Source organism: Narcine bancroftii, chromosome 10 (assembly GCF_036971445.1).
Source record: "Narcine bancroftii isolate sNarBan1 chromosome 10, sNarBan1.hap1, whole genome shotgun sequence".
NCBI lineage: Eukaryota > Metazoa > Chordata > Chondrichthyes > Torpediniformes > Narcinidae > Narcine > Narcine bancroftii.
Window position 1 is genome coordinate 68,859,278 of NC_091478.1, and position 21,288 is coordinate 68,880,565.

Here is a 21,288-nt window from a genome sequence, read left to right on the forward strand (position 1 = left end):
TAGATGTTCATAAACGACCATGATTCTGCATAAATTTTACAATATGCCATTACAAATCTTCCGGCTTGGTCAGTCAGTGTCTCTTCTAATATTTTTGGCATATTTTTGTTACTTAGAATCGCTACTCCTCTTGCCTTTGAGCCTAATGTATTACTTGTCCTACCCATCCTCTTTTTAAACTTAGCATGTTCCAATTTAATAAGATGCATTTCTTGTAGAAAGACTATATCTGCCTTTAATTTTTGTTTTATATACAGGTGTGCCAAGACCTGTTTCTTTTTCACCAGCCCTTTTATCCAATTAACATCAAGACTAATAAATTTTAACATTCTATCCATATTGATTTTTAAACAAATATTGTTTAACAATAAAACTTTTTTGATTATTTGAATAATAGTGATCTTTCCCTTTTAAAAAATATACAATGTCCCTGCCCTGATTAAACAGGAAACCCTGCAAAAAAAGCCCACAGAATCTCAAGGAAAAAGAACCCCTCCCTTTAGCACCATCTTTTATAGATACTCCTCTCTGAGAACCATTCTCCCCCTTAGACCAGAGACTCCACCTTGCAACTACTTTTCCCAAGTTACTCTCTTTTCTGAGCTCTCAGTGAAAACATCTCAATAAAATTTACTTTTCAACAATAAATACAAGATGTTTTTTTTTAATGCAACTTTTACTCAGTCCCATTGTAAAAATTCTTCACAGTCTTCCTCTTTGGCAACCTTAACTTTTTCATAAACCTTGTAGGAAGTCTTCTACCTCATTCTTAAATTTGAAAAAGTGCCCATTACCTTCTGCTACTTCGACCCTCAGAGTTGCAGGGTATATCATTGAATATTTCCAGTTTTTGAAAAAGTTTTATTTTTACATCAGGACTAAAATTTTGGAAAAATATCACTTTTTCATGGTCAATCTTGGACAGGCCATTATTTTGCTTAGAGTATTCATATGCTGCACCCAGAATTGTCTCCCATTCCCGGTAACTCAAAAATCTTACCAGGACCTGTTGTAGTCACTGATCACTGGCTCTCCTGGGTCCGATTACCTTTTTCGATATGTAATTTTTCCTCTGAATTTGCCTTCTCCCTGCACTTGCAGGATCCATGTTTCGAAGATGTTCACCGGATTTCTTCCCTCAATTCCTTGTTTCAGTCCGATAATTCAGACATTCCATCTGCTAAAAGTCTCCATGTGGTTGATCTTGTCCAGCAGACTTTATTTGCCCATCTCCTATTGCTTTTTATCTTTCTCCAAAGCTTTTAGCTTATCCTGTATTTTTCCCAAGTCAACTTCTGCTTGGTTTATTCTTTCCATTAACGATTTCTTTAATTTCAGTCATGTCTCTCATACATTTCCAAAACCAACAAATTGGTTGCTCTATTTTTCCATGATAATGTTTAGTTCTTGTCCCGACTCCCCAGCTCTGCTGGGGTCCACTGGTACTGAGGCCACTCTTTCATTTGATGTTCTTGGCTAAGTAGAAACTTCCTTGAATTTTGTTCTCAGCTGCCTTGGTTTCTTAGTACTTATTTTGTCCATTTTTAAAAAAACAACTAAAAAATTCATTTTAAGATTTTAACCATCTTTTTGATACTCAGAGTTCGGTCAAAACACATCTGTACAAGTCCTTCACATGACCACACCCACAGGCACTTGATATGTTAATCTCCTCCCTCAGAGGAAAGGTCTGGGCAGGGTCCTAGCCAGAATATCCTGTTTCTCAGAATACCATGGCACTCAGGCCAAAAATTTCCCACGCCCACTATAAATTGTGCATGTTCTTTCCATGCTTGCTATTACATTCCCACACTCACTATAAATGGTCAGTTCAACTTTCCCATTCCCGCTATCAATTGTGCACTCTTTCAACAAGTAAAAATATTCTCGTATAACACAGACATATAACGCATAGAGTTGGGGGGGGGGGGGTACTTGGTTTCTAAAAAGCATATACAATGTCCCCATTATATGCATAAAAATACTGTGCATGAAATGTACAATGTCCTGATTAGACTTTGTGAATGATAAAATTGTATCTTGTAACACATACAAATATGGCACTATTCAAATGAATGTCTAGGTCAATGCTTTTGAAATCATATTTTAATACACAGCTTCAGTGTCAGATGTTTTTATTGGAAAACATTCACGTTAAAATTGTTTAACAACTGCCTTCTGCTCTCAGCAATGGAGTACTTTTTCTTCAATTACTATAGTAGAAATCTGAATGTCCAGTGTCAACCCAACAAGAATCACTACCCACTGAATCTAAAAACTTGAAATCCTGGTTCTTAAAAAAAGAAAAATCAGAATTGCCAGATCAACCATGAAGAGTAGAGTGGGATTGAAAGGCCAGATGGCCAACAAGTGCTCCTATTTCTCACTTTATTGCGTTTCAGTTTGTAGTTTTTCCCCCAAGCAATAACAGATTCCATGTACTAAAGAAGCAATCACACCGATGTTAGAACGGAAGATCTGGTAAACAAGAAAGTATAATTTTGTCCCAAACAAATGGAAACCTATTATTTACACAAAATTCTTACAGAGTGTGCAGCATTTTATACAATACAAAAATGATTTGGTCTTTAATCACATTCAACTCTTTTGCTCCTCTTTCTCCTATTGTTATGGGCGCCGGGCAATGCTCCTGGCAAATCATTGTTTGCTTTGAGGCAGACACAAGTTGAATCATATCATGTATTTTATATTTTTCTATTATTACGCAAGAACAAAAGGAACCATAGAACAGTGCCTCACAGAAAAGCAGGGCCTTCGGCCCATTCTAGTCTGTGCCAAAATATTCTACCTAGTTCCACTGCCCTCACATTCATGCTCCTGTCTAAATTTTTCCTAAAATGTTAAAACTGAGCTTGCATTCACCATTTCAGTTAGCAGAACATTCCAAATGCCCACTATACTCTGTATGAAGTTCCTCCTCATGTTCCCCCTAAACTTTTCCCCTTTCACCCTTTACCCATGTCCTCTTGTTTGTATCTCATCTAACCTCAGATGAAAAAGACTACTTGCATTTACTCTATCTATACCCCTCATAATTTTGGATATCAAATCTCCCCTCATACTTCTATGCTCCAGGGAATAAAGTCCTAAGCTGTTTAACCTTTCCCTGTAACTCAGTTAGAATATTTTGAACTTTTAAATATTTTCTCTCAGAATTTCTTCACACAAAATATCATTTATCAAAAACATGCCATAAATTTTCTGTAACTGTGAAGAAAGAGCTAAGGGATCTATATGAATCACCACCATTCACAGAGGGAAATGAAAATGTTTCCAGCTGATTAAAAAAAATAGAATCTAGGAACTGTGAATTTAATAATTTCTGTTCAGAAGTCTCATATGTACATTCAAAAACAATCACCTTCGCAATAAATATTTCTCCATTTATTGTTTTTAGTACAATTGAAATACTTTAATGGGAACACACTGATTGAAAAAAAATCTATTATTCAGCTAATAAACTCCCATTTTCAGAGCAGAACCTTTTAACAGCGCAGATCAAATGCATGAAGTACTCAGGGGATTACGTTCCAAGTCCACTGATGTACTTGAAGAATGGTCAAGCTTCAGCTGTGAGGCAAAAGCTGTTGGCCATCTTTTTACACAAATTCAACGATGCAATATGAACGGAGAAAAAGGGATGGCAATGAAATAAAAATGAAGTGATCGTCCGTACTATTTGCAGTACAATAAAAGGGAGTTTGAGTGAGAAGCAAAAATTTCAAATCATTAACAATGGTGCAGAGAAACACTTTCGTCGAGTTGCACGTGTAGAGTCAGGTGCTATTGAACTTGAAATTAACAAAATAAAAATAACCACTGAGAAAACTTAACACTTTTTTCAAAAGCCATCATCAATTGCATCCATATTTTACATGACACCTATTTCCTATTCCTACGCACACTTGCAACTTCTATACGTATACGTTCATCTAACCATCCATTATTATTTCTTTGCAGGATAGCATAATAATTACAGAATTCTGTTCACCATTTTCCATGGGGGTCTATCATTTCCTTGTTCAACTCTGCCCCAAGGTGCTGCTCAACTCTTCAAAATTCAAAGTGTTTAAAAAGGTCACACGAAAGAACATTTTCAAGCAAACAAGTCACTAATCGCCATTAAAGACCTATCTCAAAAGAGAACATGCTTTTAAGGTGTAGGCACATTTAAATGAAAGATTTCAAATGGAGAAGAGGTGAATAGGCTTCGGCATGCAGATAAAGGCCATTAAAAGTGGTCAGGATAACGAGTCAAGCTCAATTAAAAGAGGCAAATAGGATCTTGGTTCTTGTAACCAAAGGCAGAATAAAGAAACAAGGGAGCAAGATTAACTTTACAAAAGATGCAAGTTTATGCAAGACAACTGTGGAATGTTTGGTGTCCAATTATAGAAAAGATTCACAAGATTATTTCAGGGATGAAGGACTCAAAGTTTGATAACAATTTTTCTCAAGCAAAATATTTCAGTAACAATTGGGAGTAGAGCAGTGATTCTCAACCTTCCCTTCTCACTCACTACCACCTTAATCCCTTACTAATCATAGAGCACCGATAACACAGGGATTACTTAAAGTGGTATGTGAGTGGAAAGAAAAAGGTTGAGAACTACTGGACTAGAGCTTCACCACAACCAATTTAAAAAAGGGTAAACAAGTTAAAATGTCCAATTTGGCAAGTTCCTTGCCTATTCTAAGTAATCAGTACTTTATCCACTGGTTTAGCCCACAGCAACCATTTTAAACCAAAGGTAGACTTTATTCACAAATTATTTACAAAAGGAAAACAGCACCAAGATTCTTCCCACCCTTAGTTTTGTATCCATACATTTCCATCACTGGAAACCACTTTTCATTACCCCCTCTCCCCCCCCCCTTTGTTGTTTGAGGGGCTTCCTGTTGGTCACAGCCTCTCAATGCCTTGTAATGGGAGGACTCAAGGCTGTGGTCCTTTCCCACAGTGCCCTGCTGCAGGGGGTGAACCGTGACAAGGACCCCTGCATCCTTCGCCCCACACACACTTAGTAAATCTGCATTCTGCAAAGAGGTAGGCAAACGTCTCCACTGGAGTCTAAAAGACCAGATTGACAAGTGGTTGACATGGAAACTGTCGAAAAAGGTTCTTCAAAACTGCATTTAGCTAGAAGGAATTTCAGTTTCTCCATTCTGAAAATATTGAAACCATGGAAGAGATGGAACTAAATGGGATCAGTGTGCACAAATTGAAAGTGAAGTTGTGTTTTTGGAATGTGTTAGCAAGGGGAGGAATGTTGATGAGATAAAGGAGGATTTTTGGGAAAAAGGAGGTTTTTTTCTGATGATGAGTGGACAGATTAAGGAACCAGAAAACATGAACCACCCAAGTGGGCGACTAATTTATGAAGAGCAAGGACTACAAGAGTGATGATCAGATCACCCCAAGGAACTATATAGGCTAAGCTATTGAACAGCTTCTCCCCCCCCTCCCAAGATTACTCCATTCCAAATTCCTCTCAACAAGTATTCTAGTATTCTCTTGCAATTATCACACACTCTGCACTATTTTCCAACTGAAGAGATACACAGACACCCCACTCTCCATCTTCAATTAAGGAGTGAACTGCAAGCTGGTTATCTACTCCTCATTAGTTTACCATCCAAATAACAGGGAAGATCCTGTCAACAGCATACCAGACACTGAAAATTCCAGACAGAGAACAGGACCATGTCTTTACATGCCTGTCAGTTTTACACACCTCAAAACAAATGTCCTTTCTCTTTCAAAAAAAATATTTAACACAGCTTTTACTCTGCAACAATTCATGGAAGGTAGTAATTTTCTTTTGTTCAAATCAGTGATGGGATGTAGTGTCAGAGCCTGGATTCATTTCTTTTCTCTGAATTTCATCTATAGAGTGATAATTCACAATTCTTCATGACACAGAATGTCTTAAAACCATTACCTGCTACAACTTGCTATTACAAAGGATCTTCTTTAATCATTCATGAGAAACGTAGATAAAAATCCTAACATTGCATGCCAAGTAACAGCATGCTGTAGTAATGCTCGGAGAAGCAAAGAACACGATATGAAAATTGGTCGGGATACAGAAGGACAGAGATTAGCTGTAAAGTTGGGCATAGTAGTAAATAGATTAGACCATTCAGACAAGCCCGAGGTACTTAATTCTGTGATGTCAAATACCTACAGGTGATATTGTAAACAGAAGAGTCCTTAGAGTGGTGGAAGAATGGAATGATCTTCCAAAAGAGATAGTTGCAGCAGGGTCCCTTCTGTCATTTAAGAGAAGGTTGGTTGTGTACATGGATGTGAGGGGTTGGAGGGTTATGGGCAGAGAGCAGGAGGGGGAAGCTAGTGGAGTTGTTCAAGTGAACTGGCGTGGACTTGAAGGGCCGACATGGCCTGTTTCCATGCCATAAACAGTTATATGGTTATGGTTATGAGAAACCTGGGGGGCAGAAGTTTATAGCTTCCTGAAAATGGTGACACAGGTGGATGGGTTATAAAAAAGACATTTTAAATGCTTGCTTTCATATGCCGAGGTATTGAGAACAAGAGTTGGGGTGTCACACCGAATCAGAATGTATTGTTATTTTGTGGTAGCATTACATCTGCAAATATTGCAATAAATTACATTTTTTTAAAAAAACATAAATTAATGCAAAAAAAAAAGTAAAAGTGAGGTAGTGTCTGTGGATCATTATCCATTCAGAAATCCTAAGGCGGGGGGGGGAAGAAGCTGTTTCTGTAGAAAGCATCCATTAGGCCGCACTTGGAATATGGTGTAGATTTCTGGTATCATTCATGTAGATGTGAGAGGGAATATGGAAATGCAGAGAGGCATTCCCCTGGAGAAAGATGACCTACAAGGATGAAATATGACACCTTCCTTCAAATTTGGCAACTGTACCTGCATCCTATAGGTGCAAAGATGTAGTGCGGTTCCTTGTGCTTTAATCGCTCTGTCCGCTCTCTCTCCCTGGGAGGGGTGGGGAAACCATCTTAATGAAATCAGGTTGAGCCATGAAAATTTAAAGATCTGGAAGCTGGCAGTGAGGTCCCGACGAATCCCATGATTATGGTTTTTTCTGTGGGTTTGTTTTTATTTTTTCATAATAATTGTTTTGTGTTCTGTCCTAGTCTCCAACTTATCAGGAAGATGAATAGACACTGATAAATGTAACAGGAATAAGGGATGAGGGCCAATTTATTGCTGCTTTTTCTTTCTCTGAGGTGATTGTCTAGTTCAGTGGTTCTCTACTTTTTTTCCCACTCACATACCACCTTAAGTAAACCCTATGCCACCTTAAGTAATCCTTATGTCATCAGTGCTCTGTGATTGGTAAGGGATTGCTTAAGGTGGTATGTGAGTGGGAAGGGAAGGTTAAAAATCACTGCTCTAGACCCAATTGTTACTGAAATATTTTGCTTGAGAGCAATTGTCATTGGCCCATTTCCTTTGGAGTTATGAAACCGTGCACATAACAAGTCAATTAGGTACGATTAAAACAGTGGTTTTCAAACTTTTCCTTTCCATCCACATATCACCTTACTAATCAAAGAGCACCTATAGCTTACTTAAAGTGGTACACGAGTGGGAAGAAAAAAGGTTGAAACCACTAGTCTATTTAATTTTTGTCTTCAAATGCAGTATTTGTGAAATGGGGGAAAATTGGACTCGATGGTGAAGCTTGTAGTGGAGAATGTTGTGTTTTTTTTTAAATTATGGATTGTTGACACTGTGTTTGAAAAAAATTATAAATAAAATATTCCAAAAAAAAAGATGTGAGAGCATTTATGAGTGCAGAAGAGATTTGCCAAGATGCTGCCTGGAATAGTGGGCTATAGTTACAAGAAGAGAAATGGATAGGCTGAATTCGATCTTACTGGAGGGCAGGGGGATGAGATTTACAAGACTACGAGGAGCACAAATGCATAGTTACTTTCCCAGGGCCATGCACGTCTACAGGGTACAAGTTTAAGGCAAGAGGGGGAAAAATGTAAAAGGAGATCGAAGAGGAATTTCACCCCCCCCCCTCAACCCCCCTACCCCAAGCTGCCAGAAGAGGTGAAAAAGACAGATACAATTCTTCTTTGGCTTGGCTTCGTGGACGAAGATTTATGGAGGGGTAAATGTCCACGTCAGCTGCAGGCTCGATTGTGGCTGACAAGTCCGATGCGGGACAGGCAGACACGGTTGCAGCGGAAAATTGGTTGGTTGGGGTTGGGTGTTGGGTTTTTCCTCCTTTGTCTTTTGTCAGTGAGGTGGGCTCTGCGGTCTTCTTCAAAGGAGGTTGCTGCCTGCCGAACTGTGAGGCGCCAAGATGCACGGTTTGAGGCGATATCAGCCCACTGGCGGTGGTCAATGTGGCAGGTACCAAGAGATTTCTTTAGGCAGTCCTTGTACCTCTTCTTTGGTTCACCTCTGACACGAAGGCCAGTGGAGAGCTCGCCATATAACACGATCCTGGGGAGGCGATGGTCCTCCATTCTGGAGACGTGACCTACCCAGCGCAGTTGGATCTTCAACAGCGTGGATTCGATGCTGTCGGCCTCTGCCATCTTGAGTACTTCGATGTTAGGGATGAAGCCGCTCCAATGAATGTTGAGGATGGAGTGGAGACAACGTTGGTGGAAGCGTTCTAGGAGGTTTAGGTGATGCCGGTAGAGGACCCATGATTCGGAGCCGAACAGGAGTGTGGGTATGACAACGGCTCTGTATACGCTTATCTTTGTGAGGTTTTTCAGTTGGTTGTTTTTCCAGACTCTTTTGTGTAGTCTTCCAAAGGCGCTATTTGCCTTGGCGAGTCTGTTGTCTATCTCGTTGTCGATCCTTGCATCCGATGAAATGGTGCAGCCGAGATAGGTAAACTGGTTGACCGTTTTGAGTTTTGTGTGTCCGATGGTGATGTGGGGGAGCTGGTAGTCCTGGTGGGCTGATGGAGGACCTCAGTTTTCTTCAGGCTGACTTCCAGGCCAAACATTTTGGCAGTTTCCGCAAAACAGGACTTCAAGCGCTGAAGAGCTGACTCTGAATGGGCAACTAAAGCGGCATCATCTGCAAAGAGTAGTTCACGGACAAGTTTCTCTTGTGTCTTGGTGTGAGCTTGCAGGCGCCTCAGATTGAAGAGACTGCCATCCGTGCGGTACCGGATGTAAACAGCGTCTTCATTGTTGGGGTCTTTCATGGCTTGGTTCAGCATCATGCTGAAGAAGATTGAAAAGAGGGTTGGTGCGATAACACAGCCTTGCTTCACGCCATTGTTTATGGAGAAGGGTTCAGAGAGCTCATTGCTGTATCTGACCCGACCTTGTTGGTTTTCGTGCAGTTGGATAACCATGTTGAGGAACTTTGGGGGGCATCCGAGGCGCTCTAGTATTTGCCAAAGCCCTTTCCTGCTCACGGTGTCGAAAGCTTTGGTGAGGTCAACAAAGGTGATGTAGAGTCCTTTGTTTTGTTCTCTGCACTTTTCTTGGAGCTGTTTGAGGGCAAAGACCATGTCAGTAGTCCCTCTGTTTGCGCGAAAGCCGCACTGTGATTCTGGGAGAACATTCTCGGCGACACTAGGTATTATTCTATTTAGGAGAATCCTAGCGAAGATTTTGCCTGCAATGGAGAGCAGCGTGATTCCCCTGTAGTTTGAGCAGTCTGATTTCTCGCCTTTATTTTTGTACAGGGTGATGATAATGGCATCCTGAAGGTCCTGAGGCAGTTTTCCGTGGTCCCAGCAAAGCTTGAAAAACTCATGCAGTTTGGCATGCAGAGTTTTGCCGCCAGCCTTCCAGACCTCTGAGGGGATTCCATCCATACCTGCTGCTTTGCCACTTTTCACTCACAGATACAATTACAATGTTTAAAAAGGCATTTGGACAGGTGGATTAAGACATGGATAGACACTGCAGTCAGCATGGTGTGAAACACAGAAGTCTGCAGATGCAACGATAGTAATAAAATCACCTTGACGAAGGACTCAGGCCTGAGACGTCGGTTACTTATCTTTACCTCCTATGGACGCTGCAAGACCTGCTGAGTTCCTCCAACATCTGTGTTTTAACTACAGTCGGAATGAACAGGTTGGGCTGAAGTCGCCATATCTGTGCTGTACAAGGCAAAGATTTAATCATGTAGCAAATCTGAAGTTCACCACCTCAGATTGGTGGGGTTGGGAAGTGAAATGGAAATAAGGTCCAATGGGCATTATACTTGAATCCTCTCTTACTGAAGAAGGTCAGCAGGTATTTAGAAATAGTCTATGTAAACACTCATTTCTGTCTATCAAGGTCAATTAAGTGCACATTGAACAGAGTAAAACAGCAACATATTTGGCACAAACTGGATCTTGTTTGTGCCATGCAGATAAAAATGGCTTACCAGCATAATTCTTTAATTTCTGTGCTAATAACATGTGAAATCATTCAGGACTGTGAGGGAAGCTCTCAGAGTTGAGGGTGCTTTGCTTCCACTCAATTTGAAATTCTGAAGTGAGTGACGAGGCCAAAATGGAAACAGAACCTAGTCACAGGAGCCTTATGAAATCAGTGGGTGAGCAGTTGGTGTGGTGGTGCACTCCCTCCAATGTTTACACTGTGCTCTCCATTCGTAGACTGGGTTTTAAGCACCATCCTCTTTGAACGGTTATTGGGTAGGAATTCCCAAGAGTCAGAGAGAATGCATTTTCCCAACAAAACTTTGAGAACATCAAGGAATATTTTCTTCTATCTGACCAGGAATCAGTAACCTGACAGAGCTAACAAATAGAGTGCCTGTTTTACGAGTCTGATGTCAGGCACGTGAAGTGGAAAGTAATTAGAGCCTGAACAGGAGAAAAATGCCTGGGAGAGAGCACATATCCTTCCAGACTATTTATAGAGGCAATGTTGGTTACATTTTTCAGAGTTGTACAGCACTAGCACAGACTCTTTGGAGATTGTGACCAATCGCCTTTACCAATAGTCCTCATGATTTTTAGTTCCTCGACAAGGTTACCTCTCAACCTCAAGCTCTCCAGAGAAAATAGTCCCAGGCTATCCAGTTTCTCCCTACAATTCAAGATCACCAGCCCTGAGAACCACCTGTAGAAACAGTTAAAAGACTTTTGGACAACGTTTATGGATAGGAGAGACAATGGGTGCAGCTCAGGAAGGCAGGTTGGTTAGCATGCACAAGCTCAAATCCAGTGTTGTACAACTGTCAGGAAACATTATTTTCTGATAGGAATAGTTTCATAGGATATAACAATAATAATAATCCTGAATAAACAACTGGCCTCATTTTAAATGCACATTTTCCATTCAATTGTAGTACAAACCTTCCCTGTTTTAAAAGTATGTTTAAGATTCAAATTATGACTTGTGTATATAAAAGGTTAATCTCCCTCAAAGTTTTTTTATTAAAAAGATAAAGCATCTTAATTTTACATTAGATTACACAATCATCAGATGCATCGTGACAACACTGGACCAGAATCCCCCCCCCCCCCCCCCCCGCAAAAAGGTTTACTTCTTGAAAAGAAATTGGGGATTTTGATAGACAACTTCAAACTGAACATGAAAGGTAATTTCAGATTTGCTCTCAGTTGGAGAAATATGAAATGAACTTTGATTGAATTTAGCAAGATTAATCACATAACAATACTGACAGAATGCATTAATTCAACGGACCTAAAATTGTTTTGCCGCTAATTTTTGTTTGTACTCAGCATCTGATGTCTTGGTCACCAATTTCACAACTGAAGTACAGCTCATAGGCTTTCTTAATAAGTTTAAATTTAAAATTTAAATTTAGACATACAGCACAGATGAATCTCCTTTCCATCCTCTCTAATGTCAGCACATCTTTCCAACAGTGAGTGGACCAGAAATGAACACAACATTTCAAACTTATCATATGGTTGGATTAGAACCTCCCTGCTCTTACATTCTCTGCCCCAGCTAATTAAGGCAAGTATTCTGTGCATCTTCTGAACTGCGTGATCCACCCATGTCCTGTCTTCAAGGATCCCACATTCCTTCTGTTCCTCAGTACTTCTCATGATCTCACCAATCATTATATTCTAACCTTATTCATCGTCCAAAAAAAAATACATCACATTTTTCAGGATTACATTCCATCTGCCATATCACTACCCATTTTACCAACTAATCAATGTCATTCTGGCCTTCTATTTACACTTTCACATCCTTCCAGAACATTACATTTTATAATAAATAGCAGCTGTCATCCCAAGGGTAATTCAAAAGCCAATTCTGCACAAGAAGCTGAAACAAAATACAAACCGACTGTGACAAGATTTTTAAAATTATTTGCAGTAATGTGACGCTGCAGATAATGCAACTATCTCACAGTTCCCACAATCTAGACCAATTCTGACCTTTGTGTGCTGCGTGCAGTGATTTCACTTTCTCCTTCGACTACATGGGCTTATATCAGGTGCTCAATTTGAGGTGCACAAGTTTGAAAACACACATCACCAGGTTCAAGGCAGCTTCTTTCCTGCTGTTATTACACTCTTGAATGGGGCTCCAATATGTAAAAGGTGACCTCTAGTTCTCACAAAAAAAAACTCCCTGAATGTGGGCCTTGTGCTGTTTTAGTGGCACGGTTGGCAAACGGTTAGTGCAACGCCTTTACAGCATCAGTGATCGGGATTTGAATCCTGCGCTGTCTGAAAGGGGTTTGTACATTCTCCCCGTGTCTGTGTGGGTTTTCTCTGGTTTCCTCCCACCGCTTGAAACTTAATTTAATTTTCTCTGCAACACTCTATAAACACTATATTTTGCACGTCCTATCATAATTAACCACAAGTGGACAAGGTTTCTCACTGCATGTCTCTTTACAGTGTGAACTTGATACAACTGGTCACTATTTTTGTCCGACTTGCATATTTTTGGCAATACTCAATTCTGGTCACTTCATTATGGAAGCTATGGAAAGGGGGGCAAAAGAGATTTACCAGGATGTTGCCTGGATTGGAAAATATACGTCTTATGAGGTAAGGTTAGCAGAGCTGGGATTTTTCTCTTTGGAGTGTAGAAATTAAGGATGAGAGAGACTTAATAGAGGTCTACAAGATTCTGGGAGGCATAGATAGGGTGGACAACCAGCGTCTGTTTCCCAGGGAAGGAATAACAAACACCAGAGGTCACATATAGAAAGTGAAGGGAGGGAAGTTTAGGGAGACATCAGGGTAAGTTTTTTTTAAAAAGAGTGGTGGGTGCCTGGAGTGCCTTGAAGGGATGGTGGTGGAGGCTGAAACATTAGGGGCATTTATGAGACTCTTTGACAGGCACTTGATGGAAGAAAAATAGAGGGTTACAGGGTAGAAAGGGTTTCATTTTTTTAAAAAAAAGGAATACATGGGTTGTCACAGGCGAAGAGCCTGTACTGTGCTGTAATGTTCTATGCTCTTATCACATAACATATAACATAACAATTACAGCACGGAAACAGGCCATTAGGCCCTTCTAGTCCACACCGAACCAAACACCCCTTTCTAATCCCACCTCCCTGCACAATGCCCATAACCCTCCATCTTCCTCTCATCCATATACCTGTCCAACCTTTTCTTAAAGAATACAATTGACTCCGCCGCCACTATTTCTCCCGGAAGATCATTCCACACAGCTACCACTCTCTGAGTAAAGAAGTTCCCCCTCATGTTACCTCTAAACCTCTGCCCCTTAATTCTTAACTCATGTCCTCTTGTTTTAAACTTTCCTCCTCTTAACGGAAATAGTCTATCCACATCCATTCTGTCTATCCCTTTCATAATCTTAAATACTTCTATCAAATCCCCTCTCAACCTTCTACGCTCCAAAGAATAAAGACCCAATCTGTCCAATCTCTCCCCATACTCCAGATGCTTAAACCCAGGCAACATTCTGGTAAACCTTCTCTGCACTCTCTCCACTCTGTTTATATCCTTCCTATAATTAGGCGACCAGAACTGCATACAGAACTCCAAATTAGGCCGCACCAACGTCTTATACAATCTCAACATCACCTCCCAACTCCTATATTCCATGCAATACAATACAATACAATAATAAATAAATAAATAAATAATTCAGAAGAATTATAAAAAACCAGATGTTTTAATATTTTGAGAAGGAATTGCAGCAATTGCTAAACTTTTTCATTTATCAGTCACCAGTAAAACATGATTGGGTTGATTTATACATGGCAACTGGATGTAAAAATAACATTCATGTCACAACAACGTGCTCTGTCAGCAATAATTCTTCCAAGCACACTTCCTGTATTTCTCTTACACTTCAGCTAATTCATGCCATATAGATAAAATAATAATTTTATTGCAGTTTTTATTATGTTTAAGCTTTCAACATAGATAAAATATAATGTAAAAATTTTAATTCCATTTTTTAAAATCACCAATTTATTCATTGGAAACAATAGCACCATGAGTCAAATGTGACAAGTTCATCAATGAACTAATAAATTTAAGTTGGGCTGCTTCATAATGATTTTGAAAATGTGGTAAACGTAATCCCCCCAACTCATATTTCCAAGTTATTTTATTCAAAGCTACTCTCGAAAATTTACCTCTCCATAAAAACTCCCTAACCATTTTATTCAAATCTCGAAAAAAAATATTATCAAGTAAATACGGAATAGATTGAAACAAATATTGCATATGCGGAAAAATATTCATCTTAATTGTATTTATCCTACCCAATAAATTAATAGGTAAATCTTTCCATTTAGTCAAATCAGTTTTAATTGTTTTTATTAATGGAACATAATTTAATTTATATAAAGATTGATAATTAACATTCAAAATTATACCCAAATATTTAATTCGATCAGTCCATTTCAAATTAATAATATTCTTATAAACTGAATAATCTCTTTCACTTACCGGTAATATTTCACTTTTTTCCCCAATTAACTTTATATCCAGAAAGACATCCATATTGTATTAAACACTCCTTCAAGTGCAAAAGTGACTGAGCTGGGTTTGTTAAATACACCAATACATCATCAGCAAATAAATTAATGTTATACTCCTCATCTAAAACTTTCATACCTTGTATCTGTGTATTTTGTCTTATCAGCTGTGCTAATGGTTCAATCACTAACGCAAACAAAGCTGGTGATAAAGGACAACCTTGACAAGTTGATCGAGTCAATTTAAAAGGTTCCGAAATCAAGCCATTCGTCAATACTCTAGCTACCGGTTTACTATATAAAGCCTTAATCCAACCAATAAAGAAAGGACCAAACTTAAATTTCTCCAGAACTTTAAACAAAAAATTCCACTCAACTCTATCAAATGCTTTTTCTGCATCTAAAGATATCACCATCGGGTGATCTGAAGATTGTTGAAATCTATTAATCAAACTAATCATGCGCAGAATATTATCTGAAGCATATCTGTTCTTTATAAAACCTGTTTGATCCATATGAATCAACTTAGGTAAAAATTTAGCCAATCTATTTGCTAATATTTTAGCTATTATTTTATAATCTACATTTAACAATGAAATTGGTCGATATGAAGATACTTTCAAAAGATCTTTTTTTGGAATTACTGTAATTAAAGCACTAGAACAAGACTCAGGTCATTCATAATGTTCTCCAACTTGACGTAATACATCCCCAAACACTGTAGAGAAATCATCATAAAAAATGTTATAAAATTCAACCAAAAATCCATCATCACCAGGCGATTTACCATTCGGCATTTCCATCATAGCCATTTTAATTTCCAAATCAGTAAATCCTAGTTGGGCCAAAATTGAGGTGGCAAATATTTCTGAATTTGAAATATATCAATTTTTGTTTAGATGGAATATAAATTTGTAACAGCAATATAATGTGCCTATACTAAAACATCTAATGAAGTTATGGATAAAGAAAAATAAAATGATAGGCTCTAGGGATGAATTATCAGCTTTGACTCCGTTGTATAATAATCATCTTATTTCTTTTTCAATACATAATCAAAGTTTATTGCATTGGAGATTTAAAGGTGTGAAAAATTTGGGAGATTTTTTTAAAGAGGGTAAGTTTTAATCTTTTAATCAGATGAGGGACACTTTTGGTATTGATAAGAACTCTTTATTTCTCTATTATCAAATTGGATCTTTAGTAAAACTTAGAGATATAATTTTACCTGAAATTAGTAAATTTGAGATTTTTCTTATGAAGATACCAGAGAAGGGTTATATTTCATCTATGTATCAAATATTACAGGATGGTATGGATAAAAAGGGTTGGGATAGATCTAAAAGTAAATGGGAAGCAGATACTGGTTTTATTTTTTCCGAGGATGATTGTTTAGATATCTGTTATGATAGTGTAACTAGATTGATAGATGCACGTTATGCAATGATTAACTATAATTTTTTACATCAATTATACTTAACACCTGAAAAATTTAAAAAGTATGGTTTTCATGATTCAGATTTGTGTTTTAGATGTGGTAATTCTGTTGGAACTTTTTTTCATGCTGTTTGGTCATGTATACATATACAATCTTTTTGGAAGAAAATTCAATTGTTTTTAGAATACCTGTATAAGATTAAAATACTTTTAGATCCGACAGTATTTTTATTGGGTAGTTTGCAACCTCTGAAAGATTTGGGATTAGATAAGTTTCAACTTGCTTTTGTATATTTAGCTTTATCTGTAGCGAAAAAATGTATTGCTAGTACGTGGAAAGATACAAATGGCATAATGAGATGAAATATTGTTTAATAATGGAAAAAATTACATGTTTCATGTAATAATTATAGTTTTTTTATTAAAAAGTGATTGTTATACTCAGAATATTTACATTTCAATTTATATTGATTAGATCTTAATATGTATGTTTAATTTTTCTTTAATATATTTTTTTTATTTCTTTATGACTCTCCTTAGGAGAGTTGGCTGAAGGGGGCGGGTTCTTTTCTTTTCTTTTTTTTTCTATATATAAAAAATAATATTCATATTTATGGTTAATTGTTGTATATGTTATGTACTTTTTTTTGAATGAATAAATAGTTAAAAAAAGTGACAAGTTTCTCTGTGATTCAACAATAAATAAACCTGTTAATTAAACATCTTCACCCATACAAATCAGCCAACACCTGTGATCAATAAACTACATAAACACGATCAGAAAACGGTAGGCAAATGCATCGATTAGATCGATAAAAAGTGTTAAGAGTTCATAGTTCTTGAAAATCAATCACATCAAATGCTCTTTGTCACGATGCCTGATTTGACAAACTCTGATCATGAAGGTACTCTGTAACATAATATCAGGGCGGCATGGTTGGCGTAATGGTTAGTGGGACTGGACCAGGGATCGAATCCCATGTTGTCTGTAAGGAGTTTGTACATTCTCCCCGTGTCTGCGAAGGTTTTCCCTGGGGGCTCCAGTTTCCTCCAACCATTCAAAAATGGACTGGGGGGGGGGGGTGAAGGTTAATGGGGTGTAAATTGGGTGGCACGGACTTGTGGGCTGAAATGGACTGTTCCTGTACTGTATGTCTAAAAAAAACCACAGAAACAGGAGTAGGGATGTCTTTCCACAGAGACATGAAGAGAAACTGGGAAGTTTTCCAATTCATTTGTAAATATCAAAACATACAAACACAATGCAGGATACAACTACAAACAAAGTGCTAGTAAGCGCCAAATAGCTAATTTCAGTGGTTCTCAACCTTTTTCTTTTCACTCACATCCCACTTTCATGTATTGCTGAAGGTGGGATGTGGGTGGGAAGGGAAGGTTGACAATCACTGCTCGACACCCAATTGTTACTGAAATCTTTTGCTTTGAAACTGCGCACATAACGAGTCAATGAGGTACGAACAAGACACCGGTTCTCAAACTTTTCCTTTCCACCCGCAGACCACCCCCTTACTCATCACAGAGCACCGATGGTAGAGGGGACACTTAAAGTGGTCTGTGGGTGGAAAGAAAAAAGTTGAGGACCATTGATGGTCACATCAGGCTTGCAACAAGTATCGTTGCGGACCTCAGCGCCTCCCTCGTTTGCACGGGTGTCTTGTGCTGGACTTGATCGCATTTGATGGACTCTCTTCGCGGAGTTACCTGGTTCCGCGGAAAATACCCTAAATGCCAACTGAAATGATCGCATTATCGTAGACATGATTAAACACCACTTTACACGATTAAAGTTTCGTTACTTTTGTGAAACACATGAGAGAGAATAAAGGAGGAAGAGGCGAGTGCGAGGCAGTTCCACGGTGAAGTTTGGAGAAAGCAGAATCCTTCTCATTATCCACCACAAGATACGGGCAGCGTTTCATCGCGCTCGTTTCGAGAGCCTTTTCAACGTGAGACGAGAAGCTGTTGGGGGAGGGGGGGAAGCTGGAGAGAAACGGAATGGGGCGATTCTTGCATTGCCGAGAGGAGGACCCGCTGACATCAGTGGAAAAAGTTAGTCCCCGCACCACTTGGCTGCGGATGAACGAGTCGCCGCCCGCCGCTGCCAACACTCACCAGCCAGGAGAGCGAGGGGCAGGAGCACCCAGTAGAAGAAGCCGCACACCTGCACCTCCATCCCGCGGACGACCAAATGTCTTCGCACCGGCCCGGACCAGTCAGGAAGCCGCAGCGACAGCCATCGATCTCCTTACTCTCCGCTCATTTCCCCCTCCCCCGAGCGCCGGGCAGCGCCAACACGTGTGGCGGCTGCAAATGGGGGCCACATTCCACCGTCACGCCGCTTCAACCCCCCCCTTTCCTGGCGGGGAGGGGGGGGCCTGAAGAGCATTGGGAAGTGTTCCTGCTTCGTGTCCCGGCACTCCCTGAATCCGGAGCCGCTCCGGCGCCCGGTCGCCCCGCTCACCCTTCGCCCACTGCTCCAAACTTCCCTCGATTTCTCCCTCTGCCTGCTTATTTGTCGTTGTTGTTCTGGGCTATTGCCAATAAATTCCGACAACCAGAACTCGGGTTCGTTGCTCTGGTTGTCGAGTCAGCCTCTGAATGCGACTGAAATCTGCAACTTCTCCGGAGTCACGTCACTTACGTCAAACTGAGGTGCTGCCTCGTTAATTACTCCCTTGACAGGAAACCCCCGACAGATGTTACATAGGTTTCCACTTTGAAAATGATATCGCCACCTACTGAGAGAATGACTTGGTTTTTTTTTAAAGTACGTGTCAAGGGGATGAGGAACAGTTCCCAACCCCCCTCCCCCATCCTGCACTTCCCAGTGGATTCTTTCCCCCCCCCCATCCTGTACCCCAGTGGATTCTCCCCCCTATCCTGTACTTCCCAGTGGATTCTGCCCCCCCCCATCCTGTACTTCCCAGTGGATTCTCCCTCCCCCATCCTGTACTTCCCAGTGGATTCTCCCCCCCATCCTGTACTTCCCAGTGGATTCTCCCCCCCCATCCTGTACTTCCCAGTGGATTCTCCCCCCCATCCTGTACTTCCCAGTGGATTCTCCCCCCCATCCTGTACTTCCCAGTGGATTCTCCCCCCCATCCTGTACTTCCCAGTGGATTCTCCCCCCCATCCTGTACTTCCCAGTGGATTCTCCCCCCCCCCCATCCTGTACTTCCCAGTGGATTCTCTTCCTGCTTCATCATTAGGATCCATGCTGCTATCTCGTCTTCTAGATGGTTAGATAGCATGCGGTGATTGATTGGACTTGGCTATTCAGGGCACTTCTTTCTACTCCAGCCTGGGAGCACGTCCAAGCTGTTGGCTCTGTCCAGATTCCAGATCCCACCATTCCCATTGCTACGGTATCCCTTCAGAAATGTGACAGCAGAAGGGAAGAAGCTGTTTTTGTACCGCCTTCCTGATGTGAAAGAGGACATGGCCTGGGCGGTGAGGGTCCTTGAGGATCAAGGCTGCTTTCTTAAGACACCACCTTTTGTAGATGTCCTTAATGGAGTGAAGACGAATGCCCACGATGGTGCTGGGCTGAGTTCACAACTCTGTTGTCTTTTCCAGTCCTGTGCATACCTCAAGGCTTCTTCAGGTGCATTCTCCACCAAGAATGCGCCTGCAGAAGCACATTCAGACCTGTGGAATGGTTGTTCAGGGGGCAGTGCTGAAAGCGCAGCGCTAGCTATATGAAAGGGACCGCTCACGGGAGGCACCTCAGAGCGCACTCCAGCTCCTGTCCCCTTAGGCTGTCAGGATTGGGATGGCTGGCAGTCAGAGCTGGGATAGCCCGCTACAGCCACCCCACAGTGTGGGGACTGATATAGGGCTGTGGGGAGAGAGCGGGGAAATGGGATCAGTATAGGGACATCCCACGCCAGCTGTCCCTGCCCTGATGTCCCGCGCCAGGGGGCAGAGGCAGCTGGGAGGGGGGCTATCAGGTGCTTGCCAGCTAATTGTCATCCCCTTAGCAGCCACTTTCAGGCAGCTGCATTCAGATGCTGGGGGGGCCTCAGTGCTCCAGCAATTATCCCTCCCAGAGGAAGGTTATAAAGTTCACTTCAGATGAGCCTCCTGCGCTTTCAAGTGGCCTCCCGACAGCCGCATATGGGCATAATATGCAGTTTTACATCAGGGGATTTTGGCCACCTGAAAGTGCCTTGAGATGCAACCAGTCAGAATGCTCTCCACTGGACACCTGTAGAAATCTGCAAATGCTTTTGACCACACATTTAAGATTTATTTTTTTAAAATCATAGTAATAAAAATGTCATATTACACAAAATATCTTTTTGCCTGCTGCAAAAAGACAGATTTGCCACCAGCAGGAATTCCCTAAGTGCCTCTTATAGTTTTACAGTAAAGACTTCCAGAGAGAGAGAGAGACCCAGAATCACCAAGTGTCTGTAGATTCACATCCCACGCTTCCACAGCCTCCCAGAGTCCACTCCAAACCATTGGTGACCTGAGCTCCAGATCTGAATCTCCGACAGTTAGGAACCCTATGGCAGCCTCACCATCCCAGTTCTGATACCTAGTACCCCCTCCAGCCAGATTGAGCCAGTCTCCAGCAGCCCACAGCTTCCACATGTTCCTTGGCCACTACACACCTCAGCTGCAGAGTTCCCTCACTGTTGCGCCACCATGGTCACCGTCCCCGCAGGTCGTTTCCCCTTCTCAGTGCAATCTTCCCGTCCCCTGACGCTCTGTTCCTGTCCTCTGCTTCCCCTCGTAGCTGCTGCCAATTGATAGGCACCCCTATCTTGAGCACAGACCCACAGTCACAGGATTTAAATTTAAACCATTGACTTCCTCAATGGACTATTAAAAGGCTATGCAGATCCAACGGCAGTCAACTGGGCGGCTGGACCTTGCGGGAGTGCAGCATCTC

General features: G+C 40.8%; 1 protein-coding gene across 4 annotated transcripts in view; it reads right to left on the reverse strand.

The window, feature by feature from the left end:
* The window catches only part of piezo1 (piezo type mechanosensitive ion channel component 1 (Er blood group)), a 250,838-nt gene extending 231,814 nt beyond the window's left edge, over positions 1 to 19,024 (reverse strand). For all 4 annotated transcript variants that reach the window (XM_069901252.1, XM_069901253.1, XM_069901254.1 and 1 more), the window contains exon 1: positions 18,501 to 19,024. In XM_069901252.1, the coding sequence (XP_069757353.1) occupies positions 18,501 to 18,561 (61 nt within the window). In that variant the 5' untranslated portion in view covers positions 18,562 to 19,024. The remainder of the gene's footprint in view (positions 1 to 18,500) is intronic.
* Positions 19,025 to 21,288: the final 2,264 nt, after the last annotated feature.